At 42.9% G+C, this 21,651-nt stretch overlaps 1 protein-coding gene across 1 annotated transcript in view; it reads left to right on the plus strand.

The window, feature by feature from the left end:
- TENT4B (terminal nucleotidyltransferase 4B) overlaps window positions 1-21,651 on the plus strand; it is a 284,658-nt gene that overhangs the window by 112,967 nt on the left and 150,040 nt on the right. The window contains exon 2 of the mRNA XM_053715720.1: window positions 2,430-2,553. Within this exon, the coding sequence (XP_053571695.1) occupies window positions 2,430-2,553 (124 nt within the window). The remainder of the gene's footprint in view (window positions 1-2,429; window positions 2,554-21,651) is intronic.

Here is a 21,651-nt window from a genome sequence, read left to right on the forward strand (position 1 = left end):
ACGGCACAAGGGGTTTGGGAATCTCAGGAGGTGAGATTTCCGATCAATATTTTGGAACTCCGTGCAATTTTCAGAGCTCTTCAGTCTTGGCCTCTTCCGAAGAGAGAGTTGTTCATTTGTTTTCAGATAAGACAATGTCACATCTGTGGCATACATCAATCATCAAGGAGGGACTCACAGTCCTCTGGCTATGAAAGAAGTATCTCGAATTTTGGTTTGGGCGGAATCCAGCTCCTGTCTAATCTCTGCGGTTTATATCCCAGGTATGGACAATTGGAAAGCGGATTATCTCAGTCGCCAAACGTTGCATCCGGGCGAATGGTCTCTTCACCCAGAGGTATTTCTTCAGATTGTTCAAATGTGGGAACTTCCAGAAATAGATCTGATGGCTTCTCATCTAAACAAGAAACTTCCCAGGTTTCTGTCCAGATCCCGGGATCCTCAGGCGGAGGCAGTGGATGCATTTTCACTTCCTTGGAAGTATCATCCTGCCTATATCTTTCCGCCTCTAGTTCTTCTTCCAAGAGTAATCTCCAAGATTCTGAAGGAATGCTCGTTTGTTCTGCTGGTAGCTCCGGCATGGCCTCACAGGTTTTGGTATGAGGATCTTGTCCGGATGGCCTTTTGCCAACCGTGTACTCTTCCGTTAAGACCAGACCTTTTGTCTCAAGGTCCTTTTTTCCATCAGGATCTGAAATCCTTAATTTAAAGGTATGGAGATTGAACGCTTGATTCTTGGTCAAAGAGGTTTCTCTGACTCTGTGATTAATACTATGTTACAGGCTCGTAAATCTGTATCCAGAGAGATATATTATAGAGTCTGGAAGACTTATATTTCTTGGTGTCTTTCTCATCATTTTTCTTGGCATTTTTTTAGAATACCGAGAATATTACAATTTCTTCAGGATGGTTTAGATAAGGGTTTGTCCGCAAGTTCCTTGAAAGGTCAAATCTCTGCTCTTTCTGTTCTTTTTCAACAGAAAGGTTGCTATTCTTCCTGATATTCATTGTTTTGTACAAGCTTTGGTTCGTATAAAGCCTGTCATTAAGTCAATTTCTCCTCCTTGGAGTTTGAATTTGGTTCTGGGAGCTCTTCAAGCTCCTCCGTTTGAACCTATGCATTCATTGGACATTAAATTACTTTCTTGGAAAGTTTTGTTCCTTTTGGCCATCTCTTCTGCTAGAAGAGTTTCTGAATTTTCTGCTCTTTCGTGTGAGTCTCCTTTTCTGATTTTTCATCAGGATAAGGCGGTGTTGCGAACTTCTTTTGAATTTTTACCTAAAGTTGTGAATTCCAACAACATTAGTAGAGAAATTCCTTCATTATGTCCTAATCCTAAGAATTCTAAGGAGAAATCATTGCATTCTTTGGATGTTGTTAGAGCTTTGAAATATTATGTTGAAGCTACGAAATCTTTCCGTAAGACTTCTAGTCTATTTGTTATCTTTTCCGGTTCTAGGAAAGGCCAGAAAGCTTCTGCCATTTCTTTGGCATCTTGGTTGAAATCTTTAATTCATCTTGCCTATGTTGAGTCGGGTTAAATTCCGCCTCAGAGAATTACAGCTCATTCTACTAGGTCAGTATCTACTTCCTGGGCGTTTAGGAATGAAGCTTCGGTTGACCAGATCTGCAAAGCAGCAACTTGGTCCTCTTTGCATACTTTTTCTAAATTCTACCATTTTGATGTCTTTTCTTCTTCTGAAGCAGTTTTTGGTAGAACAGTTCTTCAGGCAGCGATTTCAGTTTGAATCTTCTGCTTATGTTTTTTGTTAAACTTTCTTTTGGGTGTGGATTATTTTCAGCAGGAATTGGCTGTCTTTATTTTATCCCTCCCTCTCTAGTGACTCTTGTGTGGAAAGATCCACATCTTGGGTAGTCATTATCCCATACGTCACTAGCTCATGGACTCTTGTTAATTACATGAAAGAAAACATAATTTATGTAAGAACTTACCTGATAAATTCATTTCTTTCATATTAACAAGAGTCCATGAGGCCCACCCTTTTTTGTGGTGGTTATGATTTTTTTGTATAAAGCACAATTATTCCAATTCCTTATTTTATATGCTTCGCACTTTTTTTCTTATCACCCCACTTCTTGGCTATTCGTTAAACTGATTTGTGGGTGTGGTGAGGGGTGTATTTATAGGCATTTTGAGGTTTGGGAAACTTTGCCCCTCCTGGTAGGAATGTATATCCCATACGTCACTAGCTCATGGACTCTTGTTAATATGAAAGAAATGAATTTATCAGGTAAGTTCTTACATAAATTATGTTTTTATGGTTTTGCTCCAGAGATGGCTTTAACTATGTGTGTATCTCCTGCATAAGAGGTGTTAACACATATATTTATTTGTAAGTGCAATAGTTTGTGTAACTTTCTTCTATATTAAGTATATATTTAGATTTGTATTCTATTTTTTAAATAGGCTTCATGAGGAGATTTTGGACTTCTACAAATATATGTCCCCACGTCCAGAGGAGGAAAGAATGCGAATGGAGGTTGTTAATAGAATCGAAAATGTTATAAAGGAATTATGGCCAAATGCAGATGTGAGTTGTATTATGGATTTTTCTTTTTATAAGTAACTTTTTTTTTTATCTTAATGAGATATACAGGTAGCCCTCAGTTTACGCCGGGGTTAGGTTCCAGAAGGAATGTTTGTAAATCGAAACCGTTGTAAATTGAAACCCAGTTTAAAATTTAAGTCAATGGGAAGTGAGGGAGATAGGTTCCAGGCCCCTCTCAAAATTGTCATAAGTAACACCTAATACATTATTTTTAAAGCTTTAAAATGAAGACTTTAAATGCTAAACAGCATTATAAACCTAATCAAATAATCACACAACACAGAATATATAATTAAACTAAGTTAAATGAACAAACATTTGCTAAACAGCATTATAAGCCTAATAAAATAATCACACAACACAGACTTCACTTGCATTTTTCTGCAAACAGTTCTTTCTATGCATTCCAATCTGGACTGATTTATAGACAGGAAGATCTTGTTCCTTTGAATTCTGCTCGATAGCTCAGGTCTGGTTAAACTGATTAATTTTAGCTTGCTTGGCTTTGCTGCAACACAAGCGGACAGCTCCACCTACTGGCTATTTTAATAAATGCATTGCTTCTCAATGCTTTTCAATAGCAGTCACATGACTGGAAAAAAAGGTTGTTATTCTGAAACGGTGTAAATTGAACCGTTGTAAACCGAGGGCCACCTGTATTGTGAAAACGATATTCAAAGTCTCAACCTTTTGCAGTGTCCTCAAAGTGATGGTAAACTTTCCCCTTTTATAAACGGATGATCTGAAATGTTAGCAATATTTAAGATTGATTTTGTCATCAGTTGTATTGAAGTTACGCTTTAACTTGCTTTTTAATTTATTACTGAAATTCAATAACCCCAAGCTTCAAAGGTAAATTTATTTTTTGTGAGTGAACGGTTTTAACTGTTTTCCTATCGGCGCTCTAGTTAAAAAAACAGTTGTGGCTACAGCACTGATTGGAGAACAGTCAAAATTGGCAGCTCACAAAAGAAAAAAAATGTTGGAAGTGGGCAGCTGTAGCGTGGTCTCTGAATTTCAGTGCTACATTAAAAAGTAAGTTAAAGCGCATCTTCATTACAACTGATAAATTGAACTTTATCTAAAATATCGTTAACATTTCGCAACTGTTTATATAAAAAGGAGAGTTTACCATCACTTTAAAAGGACAGTAAACACTTTGAATTTGTAATATAAATATTGAATTATGCACAGTAAAACTACTTTGCTGTTTACTTTAGTTATTTATTTTTCCCCTTTCCTGTAATTCTAAATCTAAAAATTGTGGTTTTTCTAGTCCTAAAAACTGAAAGAGTGCATGGCAGAATCACAAGCCTAACTGTGCCACCTTTTTCTCCCTTATTTGCAGTTTCTTTCCTTCCATAAGGCAGGGAGAGTCCACGACTTCATTCGTTACTGTTGGTGAAAAACACCTGGCCACAAGGAGGAGGCAAAGACACCCCAGCCAAAGGCTTAAATATCCCCCCCACTTCCCCTATCCCCCACTCATTCTTTGCCTTTCGTCACTATAGGAGGTGGCAGAGAAGTGTCAGAAGATTTGGATCGTCCTGTAATGGGTATGTTCCCTTCAAGAAGGATTGGAGTTTTAAGTAATCATGTCAACCTCTCAGTGAGAGTATTGATGAAAGTTACAGTTTGGAGATGCAGGGAAAGTTTTTCTGTGAAACCATCCAGACTGTCGCTAACAGCTCCTGAGCAATTAGTGTTGACGAGTTTCACTGCTTGCTGTTACACACTCAAGTCCATGTCAGAAGCGCTGCTGCAAGACTGTCACACTTGAGCTGCTGTGCCTGTTCCACAGCATGGATCCTGGAGGGTAAGAACGTTTTTTTATATATACACTTTAAAACGCTATACAGGGTCACAGTGTGGCTCCTTTTATAGCTCGATAGGATCAAGGGTTAATATCTCCTTCAGGGAGATTATTTGAACAGCTTGTGGATTTATATCTGCTTAATGTGAGTTTTTTTGGGCTCATAGACTGTGTTTTTTTTTTTTTTTTTTTTGGCTTGGAACAAACAGGTTTCACTTTCGTTTTTGAAGTGTTGCACAGCTCATAATAGTTTAGCGCCTTTTTTCGTATCAGGGGAAGTCCTGTCTTACACACCACGTAACCGGGTGTGGTCTCTTTAATTTCCTAAGATCCTGCTGCAGACATCTCTTTTGAGGAGAGTATTTTCACTGTTAGCTGTCTAGGTCTAGAAGGTGGTGAGTGCCCCAGCCATTGGGAGTATTAAGGTACCGTTTTTTAAATAAGTGTTCCTTTTTGTTTGTCCTTCTGTGGGTATATACAAAGCTATGGAGAGCTCTGATACTACATTAGAAGGTTCCACTCCTTCTGTACTGATTAATAATTCCTGTTTATATTGTGAGGAGGCTGTGGTTTGCCCGCCTGCTCAATTTTGTTCCATTTGCCTAAACACTGTTCTAAAGTCTAAGAAGGGAGACAAGCCTGCTAATACTCATATTAGCCTTTCTGAGCCGTCTACTTCTTAGGAATCTGGGTCCCGAGAAATTACTACTCTATCAACATTACCCGCTCCACATGCTGTTCCATGCGGCTCATCTAATCCTCCATCTGGAGGGGGCCTTTTTCCAGCGGACTTTACCGTGCTGTTACAATCAGCTGTGTCTGCGGCCCTGAGTGCCTTACCTCGCTCTGACAAACGCAAGAGAATCATATTTCTCCTGACCTTGAGTCATCTAAATATTTGTCGGATTTAGCTACTATGTCTCAGCTATCCAAAGAGGAGTTAACCTCTGTAGCGTCACAGGGTGAACTTTCTGAGTCGAAGATTTCAGTTTCTAAACCTCCTTCAGCAGAGGAACCCTCCTTTTAGATTTTAAAATTGAGCATCTGCGTTTTTTTATTAAAGGAGGTCCTGTCTACACTAGAGGTTCCAGAAGCTATTCTCCCTGAAGAACCTAAGATCTCTTAATTAGACAGGGTTTATGAAGATAGGAAGGTCCCTCTGACTTTTCCTGTGCCAGTCAAGATGGCGAACATTATTAGTAACAAATTGGAAAGAGTAGGAACTTCTTTTCCCCCCCTCGTCTACTTTTAAAAAATTTATTCCCTGTTCCTGACTCTCAACTCGATTTGTGGGGCTCTATCCCTAAGATGGATGGCGCTATCTCTTCGCTGGCTAAGCATTCTACTATCCTTCTGGAGGATAGCTCTTTTAGAGAGCCTATGGATAAGAAAACGGAAACTTTTCTGATGAAGATGTTTCAACATAGAGGGTTTTTATTTCAACTGGCGGCAGCTGTAGCCACGGTTGCTGGAGCAGCTACCTACTGGTGAGACACACTGTCGGTCCTCGTTGAGGTGGAGACTCCCCTTGAGAATATTCAGGAGAGAATTAAAGCACTGCGAATTGCTAACTCCTTCATATGTGACACAAATATGCAGATTTGCATAAATGCAAAGGCTGCTGGCTTTGCGGTTCTATCCCTCAGGGCTCTCTGGTTGAAGTGTTGGTCTGCGGATATGACGTCTAAATCCAGACTCCTTTCACTTCCCATTAAGGGGAAGATTTTATTTGTTCTAGGACTGGACTCTATTATCTGTATGGTTACCGGAGGGAAAGGTGCCTTCCTACCATAGGATAAGAAGAATATGACTAAGGGACGGCAACTGTCTAATTTTCGTTCCTTTTGTGCTGACAAGTCACAACGACAGCACTTCTCTTCCAAGTCTAAGCAGCCCAAGAGTACCTGGAAGCCGGCTCACTCCTGGAATAAGTCCAAACAGACAACAAAGCCTGCCAAAACAAATCTGCATGAAGGGGCGGACCCTGATCCAGGAACGGATCGAGTAGGGGGCAGACTGTCCCTTTTTTTCAGACTCTTGGTTTCAGGATGTACAGGACCCTTGGGTCCTAGAGGTTGTATCTCAAGGATACAGGATAGGATTCAAGTCTCATCCACCCAGGGGCAGATTCCTACTCTCCAGTCTGTTTACAAGACCAGAAAAGAGGGCTGCCTTCTTAGGTTGTGTATGGGATCTCTCCTCTCTAGGAGTATTTGTCCCGGTACCTACAACAGAAAGAGGTTTGGGGTTTTATTCAAACCTTTTTGTGGTTACAAATAATGAGGGAATTTTTCATCCAATTCTGGACCTAAAGTGCCTAAACAATTTTCTGAGTGTTCCCTCTTTCAAGATGGAGACAATACGGTCAATCCTTCCTCTGGTTCAGGAAGGACAGTTTATGACCACTATAGACTTGAAGGATGCATACCTTCACGTTCTGATTCACAGGGAACATTTTCAGTTCCTGAGGTTTGCTTTTCTGGACCAGCACTTCCAGTCCATAGCTCTTCTGTTTGGCCTAGCTACTGCTCCAAGGATATTTTCAAAGGTTCTGGGGCTCTTCTAGACATTGCCAGAACATGATGTATTGCAGTAGCGCATTACCTGGACAATATCTTGGTACAGGCACCATCTTTTCGTCTAGTGGACGAACATTCTGAGTCCCTTTTCAATCTTCAATCACATGGATGGAAGATAAACTTGGAAAAGAGTTCCCTTACTCCAAGGACAAGGGTTAATTTTTCTGGGACCTATAATAGACTCTGTATCTATGAGAATATTCCTCACAGATCAGAGATGTTGCAAGCTAATTTCGGCATGTCTTGCCCTCCAGGCCTCCTTGAGACCCTCAGTACTATGGAGGTTCAGACTCGTATATTTTTCCTCCATTACTGCTTCTACCTTGTGTGTTGGCTTGCATTAAGCAGGAGCGAGCATCAGTGATTCTGATTGCTCTGTCGTGGCCGCGAAGTATGTGGTTTGCGGATCTGCTAGGGATGTCTTCATCTCCTCAGTAGAGGTTACCTTTTCGCAAAGATCTGCTGATAACAGGGTCCCTTTGTTCATAAAAATCTAGATTCTCTGAGGCTGACTGCATGGCGATTGAACGCTTAGTCTTAGCCAAGAGAGGGTTTTCTGAGAGTGTTATCGACACTCTCTGGTTCAAGCTTGTAAGCCAGTTACTCGTATCTACCATAAAGTGTTGAGGACTTATTTGTACTGGTGTGAAGAGCGTGGCTTTTCCTGGCATAAGGTTAAGGTTGCCAGAATTTTAGCTTTCCTCCAGGATGGACTGGAGAAGGGTTGATCTGCTAGTTCCATGAAGGGACAGATATCGGCCCTGTCGGTGTTACTGCACAAAAGATTGGCTGAGCTTCCGGATGTGCAGTCCTTCTTTTTAAAGGCTCTGGCTAGGATCAAACCCGTGTTTAGATCTGGATCTCTGCCTTGAAGCCTCTATCTTGTTCTTAGTGTTATGCAGCAGGCTCTGTTTGAGACTATGCATACTGTTGACATTAAATTGTTATCTTGGAAGGTTCTTTTCTTTTGTACCGAGTCCACGGATTCATCCTAACTTGTGGGATATTGTCCTTCCTGACAGGAAGTAGCAAAGAGAGCACCACAGCAGAGCTGTCTATATAGCTCCCCCCTTAACTCCACCCCCCAGTCATTCTCTTTGCTGGCTCTAAGCAGGAAGGGTAAAGAGAAGAGGTGTTAAACTGTTAGTTTTTATTTTATCTTCAATCAAGAGTTTATTTCTCTTGTAAGGTGTATCCAGTCCACGGATCATCCATTTCTTGTGGGATATTCTCATTCCCAACAGGAAGTTGCAAGAGGACACCCACAGCAGAGCTGTAATATAGCTCCTCCCTTAACTGTCATACCCAGTCATTCTCTTGCAACTCTCAACAAGCAAGGACGTTGTAGGAGAGAGTGGTTAAATATAGCTAGTTTATTTTCTTCAATCAAAAGTTTGTTATTTTTAAATAGTACCGGAGTTGTGCTATTTTATCTCAGGCAGTAAATAGAAGAAGAATCTGCCTGAGGTTTCTATGATCTTAGCAGGTTGTAACTAAGATCCATTGCTATTCTCACATATGTCTGAGGGGATTACACAGATTAGGTAACTTCAGCGAGAGAATGGCGTGCAGTTTATTCTGCTATCAGGTATGTGCAGTTATAATTTTTTCTAGAGATGGAAAACACTAGAAAATGCTGCTGATACCGGATTAATTTAAGTTAAGCCTGAATACAGTGATTTAATAACGACTGGTATCATGCTTACTCCCAGGGGTAATACCCTTATGATATTTACAATATAAAACGTTTGCTGGCATGTTTAATCGTTTTTATATATGCTTTGGTGATAAAACTTTATTGGGGCCTAGTTTTTTCCACATGGCTGGCTTAAATTTTGACTAGAAACAATTTCCACTGTTGTAGTATAAAAGTTACAGTTGGTGCAGTTAAAATTACAAACTGTGACATCCAGCTTCCCTCAAAGGCCCTCTGAATGCTATAGGACATCTCTAAAGGGCCCAAAGGCTTTCCAAAGTCGTTTATTGGGGAAGGTAGGGCTACAGCTTGCTGTGGCAGTTGGTTGTGACTGTTAAAAAACGTCTATTTCGTTTTTTTTGGTTTTTTTTTTATCCATTTTTTTTAACTAAGGGGTTAATCATCCATTTGCAAGTGGGTGCAATGCTCTGTTAGCCTATTATAAACACTGTAAAAATTTTGTTTGATTTACTGCATTTTTTTCACTGTTTTTCAAATTCTGACAAAATTTGTTTCTCTTAAAGGCACAGTACCGTTTTTTATATTTGCTTGTTAACTTGATTTAAAGTGTTTTCCAAGCTTGCTAGTCTCATTGCTATTCTGTATAAACATGTCTGACAAAGAAGAAACTCCTTGTTTATTATGTTTAAAAGCCATGGTGGAACCCCCTCTTAGAATGTGTACCAAATGTACTGATTTTATTTTATGCAATAAAGATCATTTTCTGTCTTTAAAAAATGTATCACCAGAGGAATCTGACGAGGGGGAAGTTATGCCGACTAACTTTCCCCACGTGTCATGATTCTAATATTTCTACATTTAAATTTAAGCTTGAACACCTCCGCGTGTTGCTTAGGGAGGTTTTAGCTGCTCTGAATGACTGTGATACCATTGCAGTGCCAGAGAAATTGTGTAGACTGGATAAATACTTTGCAGTGCCGGTGTGTACTGATGTTTTTCCAAATACCTAAAAGGTTTACAGAAATTATTAATAAGGAATGGGATAGACCAGGTGTGCCGTTCTCTTCCCCTCCTATTTTTAGAAAAATGTTTCCAATAGACGCCACCACATGGGACTTATGGCAGACAGTCCCTAAGGTGGAGGGAGCAGTTTCTACTCTAGTAAAGCGTACTACTATCCCTGTCGAGGACAGTTGTGCTTTTTTTTTTTTTTAATCCAATGGATAAAAAATTAGAGGTTACCTTAAGAAAATATTTATTCAACAAGGTTTTATCCTACAGCCCCTTGCATGCATTGCCCCTGTCACTGCTGCTGTGGCGTACTGGTTTGAGTCTCTGGAAGAGGCTTTACAGGTAGCGACTCCATTGAATGACATACTTGGCCAACTTAGAGCACTTAAGCTAGCCAATTCTTTTATTCTGATGCCATTGTTCATTTGACTAAACTAACGGCTAAGAATTCTGGTTTTGCTATACAGGCGCGCAGAGCGCTATGGCTTAGATCATGGTCAGCTGACGTGACTTCAAAATCTAAGCTACTTAATATTCCCTTCAAGGGGCAGACCCTATTCGGGCCTGGTTGAAGGAGATTATTGCTGATATCACTGGAGGAAAAGGTCATGCCCTTCCTCAGGACAGGTCCAAATCTAGGGCCAAACAGTCTAATTTTCATGCCTTACAAAACTTCAAGGCAGGTGCGGCATCAACTTCCTCTAATAATAAACAAGAGGGAACTTTTGCTCAATCCAAGATGGTCTGGAGACCAAACCTGACATGGAAAAAAGGTAAGCAGGTAAAAAAGCCTGCTGCTGCCTCTAAGACAGCATGAAGGAACGGCCCCCTATCCGGGAACGGATCTAATAGGGGGCAGACTTTCACTCTTTGCCCAGGTGTGGGCAAGAGATGTTCAGGATCCCTGGGCGTTGGAAATTATATCCCAGGGATATCTTCTGGACTTCAAAGCTTCCCCCCCAAAAGGGAGATTTCACCTTTCACAATTATCTGCACACCAGATAAAGAGAGAGGCATTCTTACACTGTGTACGAGTCCTCCTAGTTATGGGAGTGTTCCATCCAGTTCCAAAGGAGGAACAGGGACAGGGTTTTTAGTCAAATCTGTTTGTGGTTCCCAAAAAAGAGGGAACCTTCAGACCAATTTTGGATCTAAAGATCTTAAACAAATTCCTCAAAGTTCCGTTGTTCAAGATGGAAACTATTCGTACCATCCTACCACTGATCCAGGAGGGTCAATATATGACTACAGTGGATCTAAAGGATGCTTATCTTCACATTCCGATACACAAAGATCATCATCAGTTTCTCAGGTTTGCCTTTTAAGACAAGCATTACCAGTTGTAGCTCTTCCCTTGGGATTAGCTACAGCCCCAAGAATCTTTACAAAGGTTCTAGGGTCACTTATGGCGGTCCTAAGGCCACGGGGCATAGCAGTAGCCCCTTATTTAGACGACATCCTGATACAGGCGTCAAACTTCCAAATTGCCAAGTCTCATACGGACGTAGTACTAGCATTTCTGTGGTCGCTTGGGTAGAAAGTGAACGAGGAAAAGAGTTCTCTATCCCCACTCACAAGAGTTTCCTCTCTAGGGACTCTGATAGATTCTGTAGAAATGAAAATTCACCTGACGGAGTCCAGGTTATCAAAGCTTCTAAATTCCTGCCGGGTTCTTCATTCCATTCCGCGCCCTTCGGTGGTTCAGTGTATGGAAGTAATCGGCTTAATGGTAGCAGCAATGGACATAGTGCCGTTTGCACGCTTACATCTCAGACCGCTGCAACTATGCATGCTCAGTCAGTGGAGCGGGGATTACACAGATTTGTCCCCTCAACTGAATCTGGATCAAGAGACCAGGGATTCTCTTCTCTGGTGGCTATCTCGGGTCCATCTGTCCAAAGCTATGACCTTTCGCAGGCCAGATTGGACAATTGTTACGACAGATGCCAGCCTTCTAGGTTGGGGTGCAGTCTGGAACTCCCTGAAGGCTCAGGGATCGTGGACTCAGGAGGAGTCTTTCCTTCCATTAAATATTCTGGAACGAAGAGCGATATTCAAGGCTCTTCAGGCTTGGCCTCAGTTAGCAACTCTGAGGTACATCAGATTTCAGTCGGACAACATCACGACTGTAGCTTACATCAACCATCAAGGGGGAACGAGAAGTTCCCTAGAGATGTTAGAAGTTTCAAAAATAATTCGCTGGGCAGAGATTCACTCTTGCCACCTGTGACGAATCACGCCTTCTCAGCGTCACAATAGAGGGGTGTGGGCATGAAGGGGTTAATGGCACACAGCTCTGGTTCCCTTATCCTTGCAACTCTGCAAAAGGACCTTTAAAAGAGACACCACATTAACCAAATCTGACCCACACTGCTCTAATAATTTCCCTGCTGCCACCACCAAAACTTTTAAATTAAAGGGGAGTTCTGGGGAACCCCTAAAAACTCACACTATTTATTACTTAGGTAACGTGCCTTTAACCTTGTCTCAACAGGAGTGTGATTTCAGATATCAGAGTCCAAAGACAGAATTAGATTTTCTATGTGTTTAATAACAAAAATATCAACACAGGTTACACAGTGCAAAATTACACAGATATTCAAAATAAACATACAAATGCAAAGTTACAGTTCCTTAAAAAACAAAATTGGACCTGAAAAGAATTACACAATACCTAACTTATTATCAAATTCCTTTAGGTATGTGGAGAGCTGCCATCTGATGTTAGTCTCTTGGTCCCAAGGCAGTTCTGACCAAAAAAGTCCTGCTGTTGCAAACCTAAACTTAGCTTTCCTTTGTCTTGTCAAAGACAACGCCCGGGTTATAATTTACAACGAGTGTGGCCAATAAAAACAAGTCTTAGCTACCACTATCAATTTCCAAGGGGAGGAGCGTTCGCATTCCTTTACACACATTTAACAGCACTAGGCTGAGGAGGGGGGAAGGAAGGGGGGGGGGGAGAAAGTCTCAGCTTACAGCTTTCTGAGAGCAGACTTCACACACACAGCAAAAAAGCAATTCACCTTAACCTCTTCCACGCTGAGAACACAATACCACCTCTGCTGAGTAGCCAATCCATGTATCAACTACTCCACATGATTGTATCATGACACCTCCCCTTTTAAAATGGTGGAAATAGGGGGTCAGCCCACGCTGATCCCTTATGTCAACCTAAATCCTAGTCTTTCCTCGTTCATAAGACCATATCTGCCCTTTCTGCGCACTCTCAGCATTCATTTGCCCCTTGTAACAATTAGCATCAGCTGACACAATTTCTCTCGTGGAGGACATTTCCTTGCAGGATATCACACACTCGCTCTCACTCATAAAGGGATCTAGCAGCCCCTCAGGGTAACTCACTGGGGGACCAAGAGCAATTCTTGCTATGCTTAGGCCAGATACTCCACTGTTCACACCTACCCCAGTATGCTCTGTAGGAGTAGTAGGTTCGTTAGTCACTGCAGCTACATCTCCCTCCCCCTCTTCTTCACATCTGCCATTCCTATAGGGGAGGTCCACAGCCACACCCAAGGTACCATCTTGTTTTACCCTCTGTAACAGGACAGGATGTACTCTGACCCCTACACCAGCCATGCCATTCACTCCTCTTTGCATATGCAATGCTGGTTCTAGCACAGCACAGCCCTGCTGCTCTCTCACATTCCCACACACTGCATCAGGCATCCCATTGTCACAATCAATGGCAGTATACCCTTTTTCACTGGCACAATACAGTACTGGTACAGGTTCAGGTAAATCATCATTAACCCTAGGCTCTCCCTCCCAGCACCCAGGTTCAATAGCAGCAACATTGTTACAAACATTTTCAATACATCCCTCCCTAGGCTCTCCCTCCCAGCGCCCAGGTTCAATAGAAGTAACATTGTCACAAACATTTTCATTACATCCCTCTTCATCAGAACAAGACATTACTGGTGTACACACAGGCAGAGCTGCATTAACCCTCAGCCCCCCCTCCCAGCAATCATGTTCAAGGGAATTATCCTTTATTCTTTGGTGGGATACCTCCAGCTCTGGTGCAGCTAGTGATGTGTCCATCCCCAGCCTCCCCTCTGGGTCCCCCAAAGTTTCACACAGTACCTCAGTTGGTGCAGGGCCCTCTACTGGCCCTTCCAGGTTGCAGGTGTTGTCTTCTGGGGCATACTGACAAAGCATCCGGCCCAAATCATCGCCCAGCAAAACATCAACAGGGATATCCGCAGAAATCCCCACCTCCCGCAAACCTTTTCCCACACCCCAATCAAGGTACACTCGTGCCACAGGTACTGCGGGGCAAACTCCCCCAATTCCTTGAATGGACACAGTCCTCCCTGGTATAATGTTCTCCGGCTTTACCATTTCAGGATGCACCAAGGTAACCGAAGCTCCACTATCCCTGAGTCCTGTTGCCACCTGGTCACCCACAGATACCCTCTGTAGGTTCTCTCTCCGCTTCTGCCTTGGGAACCCACCCACAAACAAAACAGATGCTGGTGCCCCAGCCACATTCCCACCCTCAGGCTTCTTCTTTTCTGGGCAGGTGAAACTCAGATGCCCCATCTGGTTGCAAGTGAAACACCGGCGGGTATCCCCCTGTCCCGGTGTGGCCCCTGCCCCTCTGGCTGTAGGGTGTAGATGAGATGGTCTCTCTGCTACCTTGTTTGCTCTTTTCCACTTAGGGGACATGGCTTGCATAGCTTCCGGCCTGGTTGCAGGTGCTCTGTTGTTGGCGTAATCATTAGCCAGATCTGCAGCCTCTGCCACGGTTTTAGGTTTTCTGTCCAGAATCCATTCTCTGGCATCAGGACTTCGCGTTTGCATGAACTGCTCCAAGATCATCAAATCCTCCAAAGCCTCATGAGTGAGGACTTTTAGGCCCCCAGTCCATTGCTTAAAAGCAGACCTTAGCTGTGCAACATATTCTGTGCAGCTGTCATCTGCACTTTGGTGAAGACTCCGAAATTTTTTCCTGTAGAATTCCGGAGTGAGGTTAAAACTTTTTAATAAGGCTGTTTTTATGGCCTCATAGTCCTGGTCATCCTCCCCTGGAAGGGAAGCAAATACATCCAGTGCTTTACCCTTCAGGCGAGGAGCTAAATAGCGAACCCATTGCTCTGGGGGCAGCTGATACTGCTTGCATACCTTCTCAAAGCCCCTCAGAAAAACATCCAAGTCAGTGTCTCTTTCCAACATTGGAAAATACTCCAGACGGGGCCTCTCTGTTGCGGTTTCCCCGCGTTCACTGGTTTGGGGAGACAGGCTGGTTCTATTCCTCTGCATATCCAGCTCATGTCTCCGTTGAGCATCCTTTTCCTCCCTCTCTCTTTCTCTTTCTCTTTCTGCAGCCTCTCTCTCTTCTTTTCTTTCTCTCACTGCAGCCTCTCTCGCGGCAGCCTCCCTCTCTTCTTTTCTTTCTCTCTCAGCTGCTTCTTGAAACTTGAGGATCAATTCCATTCTCAGTTTAGGATCAGCATCCCCCAAGTACCTGAGTGCTGTTTGTAGCTCAGACTCCTTTTCACTCACAGGGGTAACAGCAGTAGGTATCATCTCCTGGGTTACCAGTTCCACAGTAACCCTTTCTGTGCCTGTTTCCTGCTCTGCTGGCAGGCCATCTGAATGCTGCAGTTCCTGGACCAACTGATCCTTTGTTTTGCCAAAAGTTGCAATGGCTCTCCCCTGACAAATTAGCTCCAGGGATTCTTTCGGCATCTTTCTATATTCTTCCATAATGAGAGTAGCAACAAACAAACAAGAGGAAGGGGAAAAGAAACTGCTTCTTTGCACTGCAATGTGTATATATATATATATATATATAATTAGGCACTGAGTTCTGTCTTTGGGAAATTGCACAAAAACATGCAATTTCTTTTAATGCTATCCAAATAGCACCAAAAAACTCTAAATATCCCCACCGCTGCCAGCCAGTTTGTGACGAATCACGCCTTCTCAGCGTCACAATAGAGGGGTGTGGGCATGAAGGGGTTAATGGCACACAGCTCTGGTTCCCTTATCCTTGCAACTCTGCAAAAGGACCTTTAAAAGAGACACCACATTAACCAAATCTGACCCACACTGCTCTAATAATTTCCCTGCTGCCACCACCAAAACTTTTAAATTAAAGGGGAGTTCTGGGGAACCCCTAAAAACTCACACTATTTATTACTTAGGTAACGTGCCTTTAACCTTGTCTCAACAGGAGTGTGATTTCAGATATCAGAGTCCAAAGACAGAATTAGATTTTCTATGTGTTTAATAACAAAAATATCAACACAGGTTACACAGTGCAAAATTACACAGATATTCAAAATAAACATACAAATGCAAAGTTACAGTTCCTTAAAAAACAAAATTGGACCTGAAAAGAATTACACAATACCTAACTTATTATCAAATTCCTTTAGGTATGTGGAGAGCTGCCATCTGATGTTAGTCTCTTGGTCCCAAGGCAGTTCTGACCAAAAAAGTCCTGCTGTTGCAAACCTAAACTTAGCTTTTCTTTGTCTTGTCAAAGACAACGCCCGGGTTATAATTTACAACGAGTGTGGCCAATAAAAACAAGTCTTAGCTACCACTATCAATTTCCAAGGGGAGGAGCGTTCGCATTCCTTTACACACATTTAACAGCACTAGGCTGAGGAGGGGGGAAGGAAGGGGGGGGGGGGAGAAAGTCTCAGCTTACAGCTTTCTGAGAGCAGACTTCACACACACAGCAAAAAAGCAATTCACCTTAACCTCTTCCACGCTGAGGACACAATACCACCTCTGCTGAGTAGCCAATCCATGTATCAACTACTCCACATGATTGTATCATGACACCACCTATCAGCTATCCATATCCCAGGTGTAGAGCACTGGGAGGCGGATTTTCTAAGTCGTCAGACTTTTCATCAGGGAGAGTGGGAACTCCATCCGGAGGCATTTGCACAACTGATTCATCGTTGGGGCAAACCAGAACTGGATCTCATGGCGTCTCGCCAGAACGCCAAGCTTCCGTGTTACGGATCCAGGTCCAGGGATCCCAAGGCGACACTGATAGATGCTCTAGCAGCGCCCTGGTCTTTCAACCTGGCTTATGTGTTTCCACCGTTTCCTCTGCTCCCTCGACTGATTGCCAAGATCAAGCAGGAGAGAGCATCAGTGATTCTGATAGCACCTGCGTGGCCACGCAGGACCTGGTATGCAGATCTAGTGGACATGTCATCCTTTCCACCATGGTCTCTGCCTCTGAAACAGGACCTTATACTTCAGGGTCCTTTCAACCATCCAAATCTAATTTCTCTGAGGCTGACTGCCTGGAGATTGAACGCTTGATTTTATCAAAGCGTGGCTTCTCCGAGTCAGTTATTGATACCTTAAGACAGGCACGAAAGCCTGTCACCAGGAAAATTTACCATAAGGTATGGCGTAGATATCTTTATTGGTGTGAATCCAAGGGTTACTCATGGAGTAAGGTCAGGATTGCTAGGATATTATCTTTTCTCCAAGAAGGTTTGGAAAAAGGATTGTCAGCTAGTTAAGAGTCTGGCAGATGTTCCAGACGTTCAGGCATTTTGTCAGGCTTTAGTTAGAATCAAGCCTGTGTTTAAACCTGTTGCTCCACCACACCATGGAGCTTAAACTTGGTTCTTAAGGTTCTTCAAGGAGTTCCGTTTGAACCTCTTCATTCCATAGATATCAAGCTTTTATCTTGGAAAGTTCTTTTTTTGGTAGCTATTTCCTCGGCTCGTAGAGTCTCTGAGCTATCTGCCTTACAATGTGATTCTCCTTATCTGATTTTTCAAACGGATAAGGTAGTCCTGCGTACCAAACCTGGGTTCTTACCTAAGGTGGTATCTAACAAGAATATCAATCAAGAGATTGTTGTTCCATCCTTGTGTTACACAATTTGGACGTGGTCCGTGCTTTAAAGTTTTACTTACAAGCTACTAAAGATTTTCGTCAAACATCTGCTTTGTTTGTTGTCTTCTCTGGACAGAAGAGAGGTCAAAAGGCTTCGGCAACCTCTCTTTCTTTTTGACTAAGAAGCTTAATCCGCTTAGCCTATGAGACTGCTGGACAGCAACCTCCTGAAAGGATTACAGCTCATTCCACTAGAGCTGTGGCTTCCACTTGGGCCTTTAAAAATGAGGCTTCTTTTGATCAGATTTGCAAGGCGACGACTTGATCTTCGCTTCATATTTTTTCAAAATTTTACAAATTTGATACTTTTGCTTCTTCGGAGGCTATATTTGGGAGAGAGGTTTTACGGGCAGTGGTTCCTTCCATTTAAGTTCCTGCCTTGTCCCTCCCTTCATCCGTGTACTTTAGCTTTGGTATTGGTATCCCACAAGTAATGGATGATCCGTGGACTGGATACACCTTACAAGAGAAAACACAATTTATGCTTACCTGATAAATTTATTTCTCTTGTGGTGTATCCAGTCCACGGCCCGCCCTGTCATTTTAAGGCAGGTAATTTTTAAATTTAAACTACAGTAACCACTGCACCCTATGGTTCCTCCTTTCTCGGCTTGTTTTCGGTCGAGGAGGGGAGGAGCTATATTACAGCTGTGCTGTGGGTGTCCTCTTGCAACTTCCTGTTGGGAATGAGAATATCCCACAAGAAATGGATGATCCGTGGACTGGATACACCAAAAGAGAAATAAATTTATCAGGTAAGCATAAATTGTGTTTTTAAAAGGTACCGGTGTTGTACTATTTACTCTCAGGCAGGACATAGATGAAGATTTCTGCCTGGAGGATGATTATCTTAGCATTTGTAACTAAGGTCCACTGCTGTTCCCACATGAGCAGAGGAGTACAGGAAAACTTCAGTGTGAGGAACGATTTCTTGCTATACAGCAATGAGGTATGTTCAGTCATTTTTTCTGCAGAGACTGTGTTAACTCAGAAAGGCTGACCGTATCCCCATTAGGGGAAGGGTAAGCAGTAATCCTAGTTTAATAAGGGGCATTACTAGCTTACATAATGGGCTAATTTCATGGGCACTCAGTTTGATGTTATATTTGCAAACGTTTGTGTGTCTGGGAGTAAAACGTTTTTTTATTTTATGATGGGACATCTGTTGAGGGTTCATTTGGCTTATTTAAAGGTTTTTGTAACCCACATGGTCTATAAACAGGGCTTTATGGATTTGGTTTAGGCCCCAGCAACATCGAGTGAGATGGGCGGGGCCTATTTTCGCGCCTCAGTTGCGCATCTAGTTATACAGACAGGCAGCAAGCAGCATCTCCAGAGGTCCTGGTACTCTCCTGAAGCCTAAACAAAGCTTTATCCTCATATTTTCGTCCCCTAAGGGCAGGTAGGCGCCACAGCAGAGCTTGTGGCAAGGTGCTGACAGGTTTTTTTTACCGGTTTTGGGCATTATCAATCCGGTTTGCTCATTTTGGGGTTTATTGCCTATTTACTTGGGATGCAATCTTTCTAAAGCTTTGTGGGTACACTGTTAAAATTTCAGAAGATTTGAAGCAATTTTAACCTGTTTTGCAGTTTGTGTATGCCTTTTTTTCTCTTAAAGGCACAGTACCGTTTTTGAAAATTGTGTTTTTTTCATTAAATAAAGTGTTTTCCAAGCCTGCTTGTCTCATTACTAGCCTTTTCAACATGTCTGACATTGAGGGAACCCATTGTTCAATTTGTTTAGAAGCCATTGTGGAACCCCCTCTTAGAATGTGTCCCACTTGTATTGATATGTCTAACTTGCAGACAGCATATTTTGAGTTTGGCAATGGATGATTCTAAGACAGAAGGAAATCAGGTTTTGCCATCTAGTTCTCCCCAAGTGTCATAACCAATAACGCCCGCACAAGCGACGCTAAGTACTTCTAGTGCGTCTAATTCTTTCACATTGCAAGATATGGCCTCAGTTATGAATACTACCCTTACAGAGGTTTTATCTAAACTGCCAGGGTTGCAAGGGAAGCGCAGTAGCTCTGGGTTAAGAACAAATGCTGAGCCTTCTGACGCTTTAGTTGCCGTATCCGATACTCCCTCACAATGTTCTGAGGTAGGGATGAGGGATTTGCTATCTGAGGGAGAGATCTCTGATTCAGGAAGGTTACTCCCTCAGACAGATTCAGATATGACGGCATTTAAGTTTAAGCTAGAACACTTTCGTTTATTGCTCAGGGAGGTTTTAGCGACTCTAGATGATTGTGACCCTATTGTAGTTCCAGAGAAATTGTGTAAAATGGACACATATCTAGAGGTTCCTGTTTACACTGATGTTTTTCCAGTCCCTAAGGATTTCGGACATTGTTACTAAGGAGTGGGATAGACCAGGTATTCTGTTCGCTCCCTCTCCTGTTTTTAAGAAAATGTTTCCCATATCTGACACCATGAGGGACTCATGGCAGACGGTCCCTAAGGTGGAGGGAGCTATTTCTACTCTGGCTAAACGTACAACTATACCTATTGAAGACGGTTGTGCTTTCATTGATCCTATGGATAAAAAATTAGAGGGTCTCCTAAAGAAATTTTTTGTTCATCAAGGTTTTCTTCTTCAACCTATAGCGTGCATTGTTCCTGTAACCACTGCAGCTGCCTTTTGATTTGAGGCTCTAGAAGCGGCGCTTCAAGTGGGAGACCCCACTAGATGATATTCTGGACAGAATTAAGGTTCTTAAGCTAGCTAATTCTTTTATTACAGACGCCGCTTTTCATCTCGCTAAGTTAGCGGCGAAGAATTCAGGTTTTGCCATTTTAGCGCGTAGAGCGTTATGGCTTAAGTCCTGGTCGGCTGATGTGTCATCTAAATCTAAGCTTTTGACCATCCCTTTCAAAGGTAAGACCCTATTCGGGCCTGCTCTGAAAGAGATAATTTCGGACATCATTGGGGGGAAGGGTCATGCCCTCCCTCAAGATAAGTCGAATAAGACGAGGACCAAACAAAATAATTTTCGTTCCTTTCAAAACTTCAAGGGTGGTCCCGCTTCCTCTTCCCCAGCTGCAAAGCAAGAGGGGAACTTTGCTCAATCCAAACCAACCTGGAGACCTAACCAGGCTTGGAACAAGGGTAAACAGGTCAAAAAGCCTGCTGCTGCCACTAAGACAGCATGAAGGGGTAGCCCCCGATCCGGGACCGGATCTAGTAGGGGGCAGACTCGATCTCTTTGCTCAGGCCTGGGCAAGAGATGTTCAGGACTCCTGGGCTGTAGAAATTGTAACCCAGGGGTATCTCCTAGATTTCAAGGATTCTCCTCCAAAGGGGAGATTCCATCTTTCTCAATTGTCTGTAAACCAGACAAAAAGAGAGGCGTTCTTACGCTGTGTAGAAGACCTTTTTACCATGGGAGTGATCTGCCCAGTTCCGACAGCAGAACAGGGGCAAGGTTTCTACTCAAATCTGTTGGTGGTTCACAAAAAAAGAGGGAACCTTCAGACCAATTCTGGATCTCAAGATCCTAAACCAATTCCTAAGAGTTCCATCTTTCAAGATGGAGACCATTTGGACTATTTTACCAATGATCCAGGAGGGTCCATATATAACCACCGTGGATTTAAAGGATGCATATCTACACATTCCTATCCACAAAGATCATCACCAATTCCTAAGGTTTGCCTTTCTGGACAGGCATTACCAGTTTGTGGCTCTTCACTTCGGGTTGGCCACAGCGCCAAGAATCTTCACAAAAAGTGCTAGGGTCCCTGCTGGCGGTCCTAAGGCCGCAGGGCATTGCAGTGGCGCCTTATCTAGACGACATCTTTATTCAAGCGTCGACTTTCCAACTAGCCAAGTCCCACACGGACTTAGTGTTGGCTTTTCTAAGATCTCATGGGTGGAAGGTGAACGTGAAAAAGAGTTCCCTTATTCCTCTCACAAGAGTTCCATTCCTGGGAACTCTGATAGATTCGGTGGACATGAAGATTTTTCTGACGGAGGTCAGGAAATCAAAGATTATAACCACCTGTCGATCTCTTCATTCCATTCCTCGGCTGTCAGTGGCTCAGTGTATGGAGGTAATCGGACTTATGGTAGCGGCAATGGACATAGTTCCGTTTGCTCGCTTGCATCTCAGACC

Source organism: Bombina bombina, chromosome 1 (assembly GCF_027579735.1).
Source record: "Bombina bombina isolate aBomBom1 chromosome 1, aBomBom1.pri, whole genome shotgun sequence".
Taxonomy (NCBI): Eukaryota; Metazoa; Chordata; class Amphibia; order Anura; family Bombinatoridae; genus Bombina; species Bombina bombina.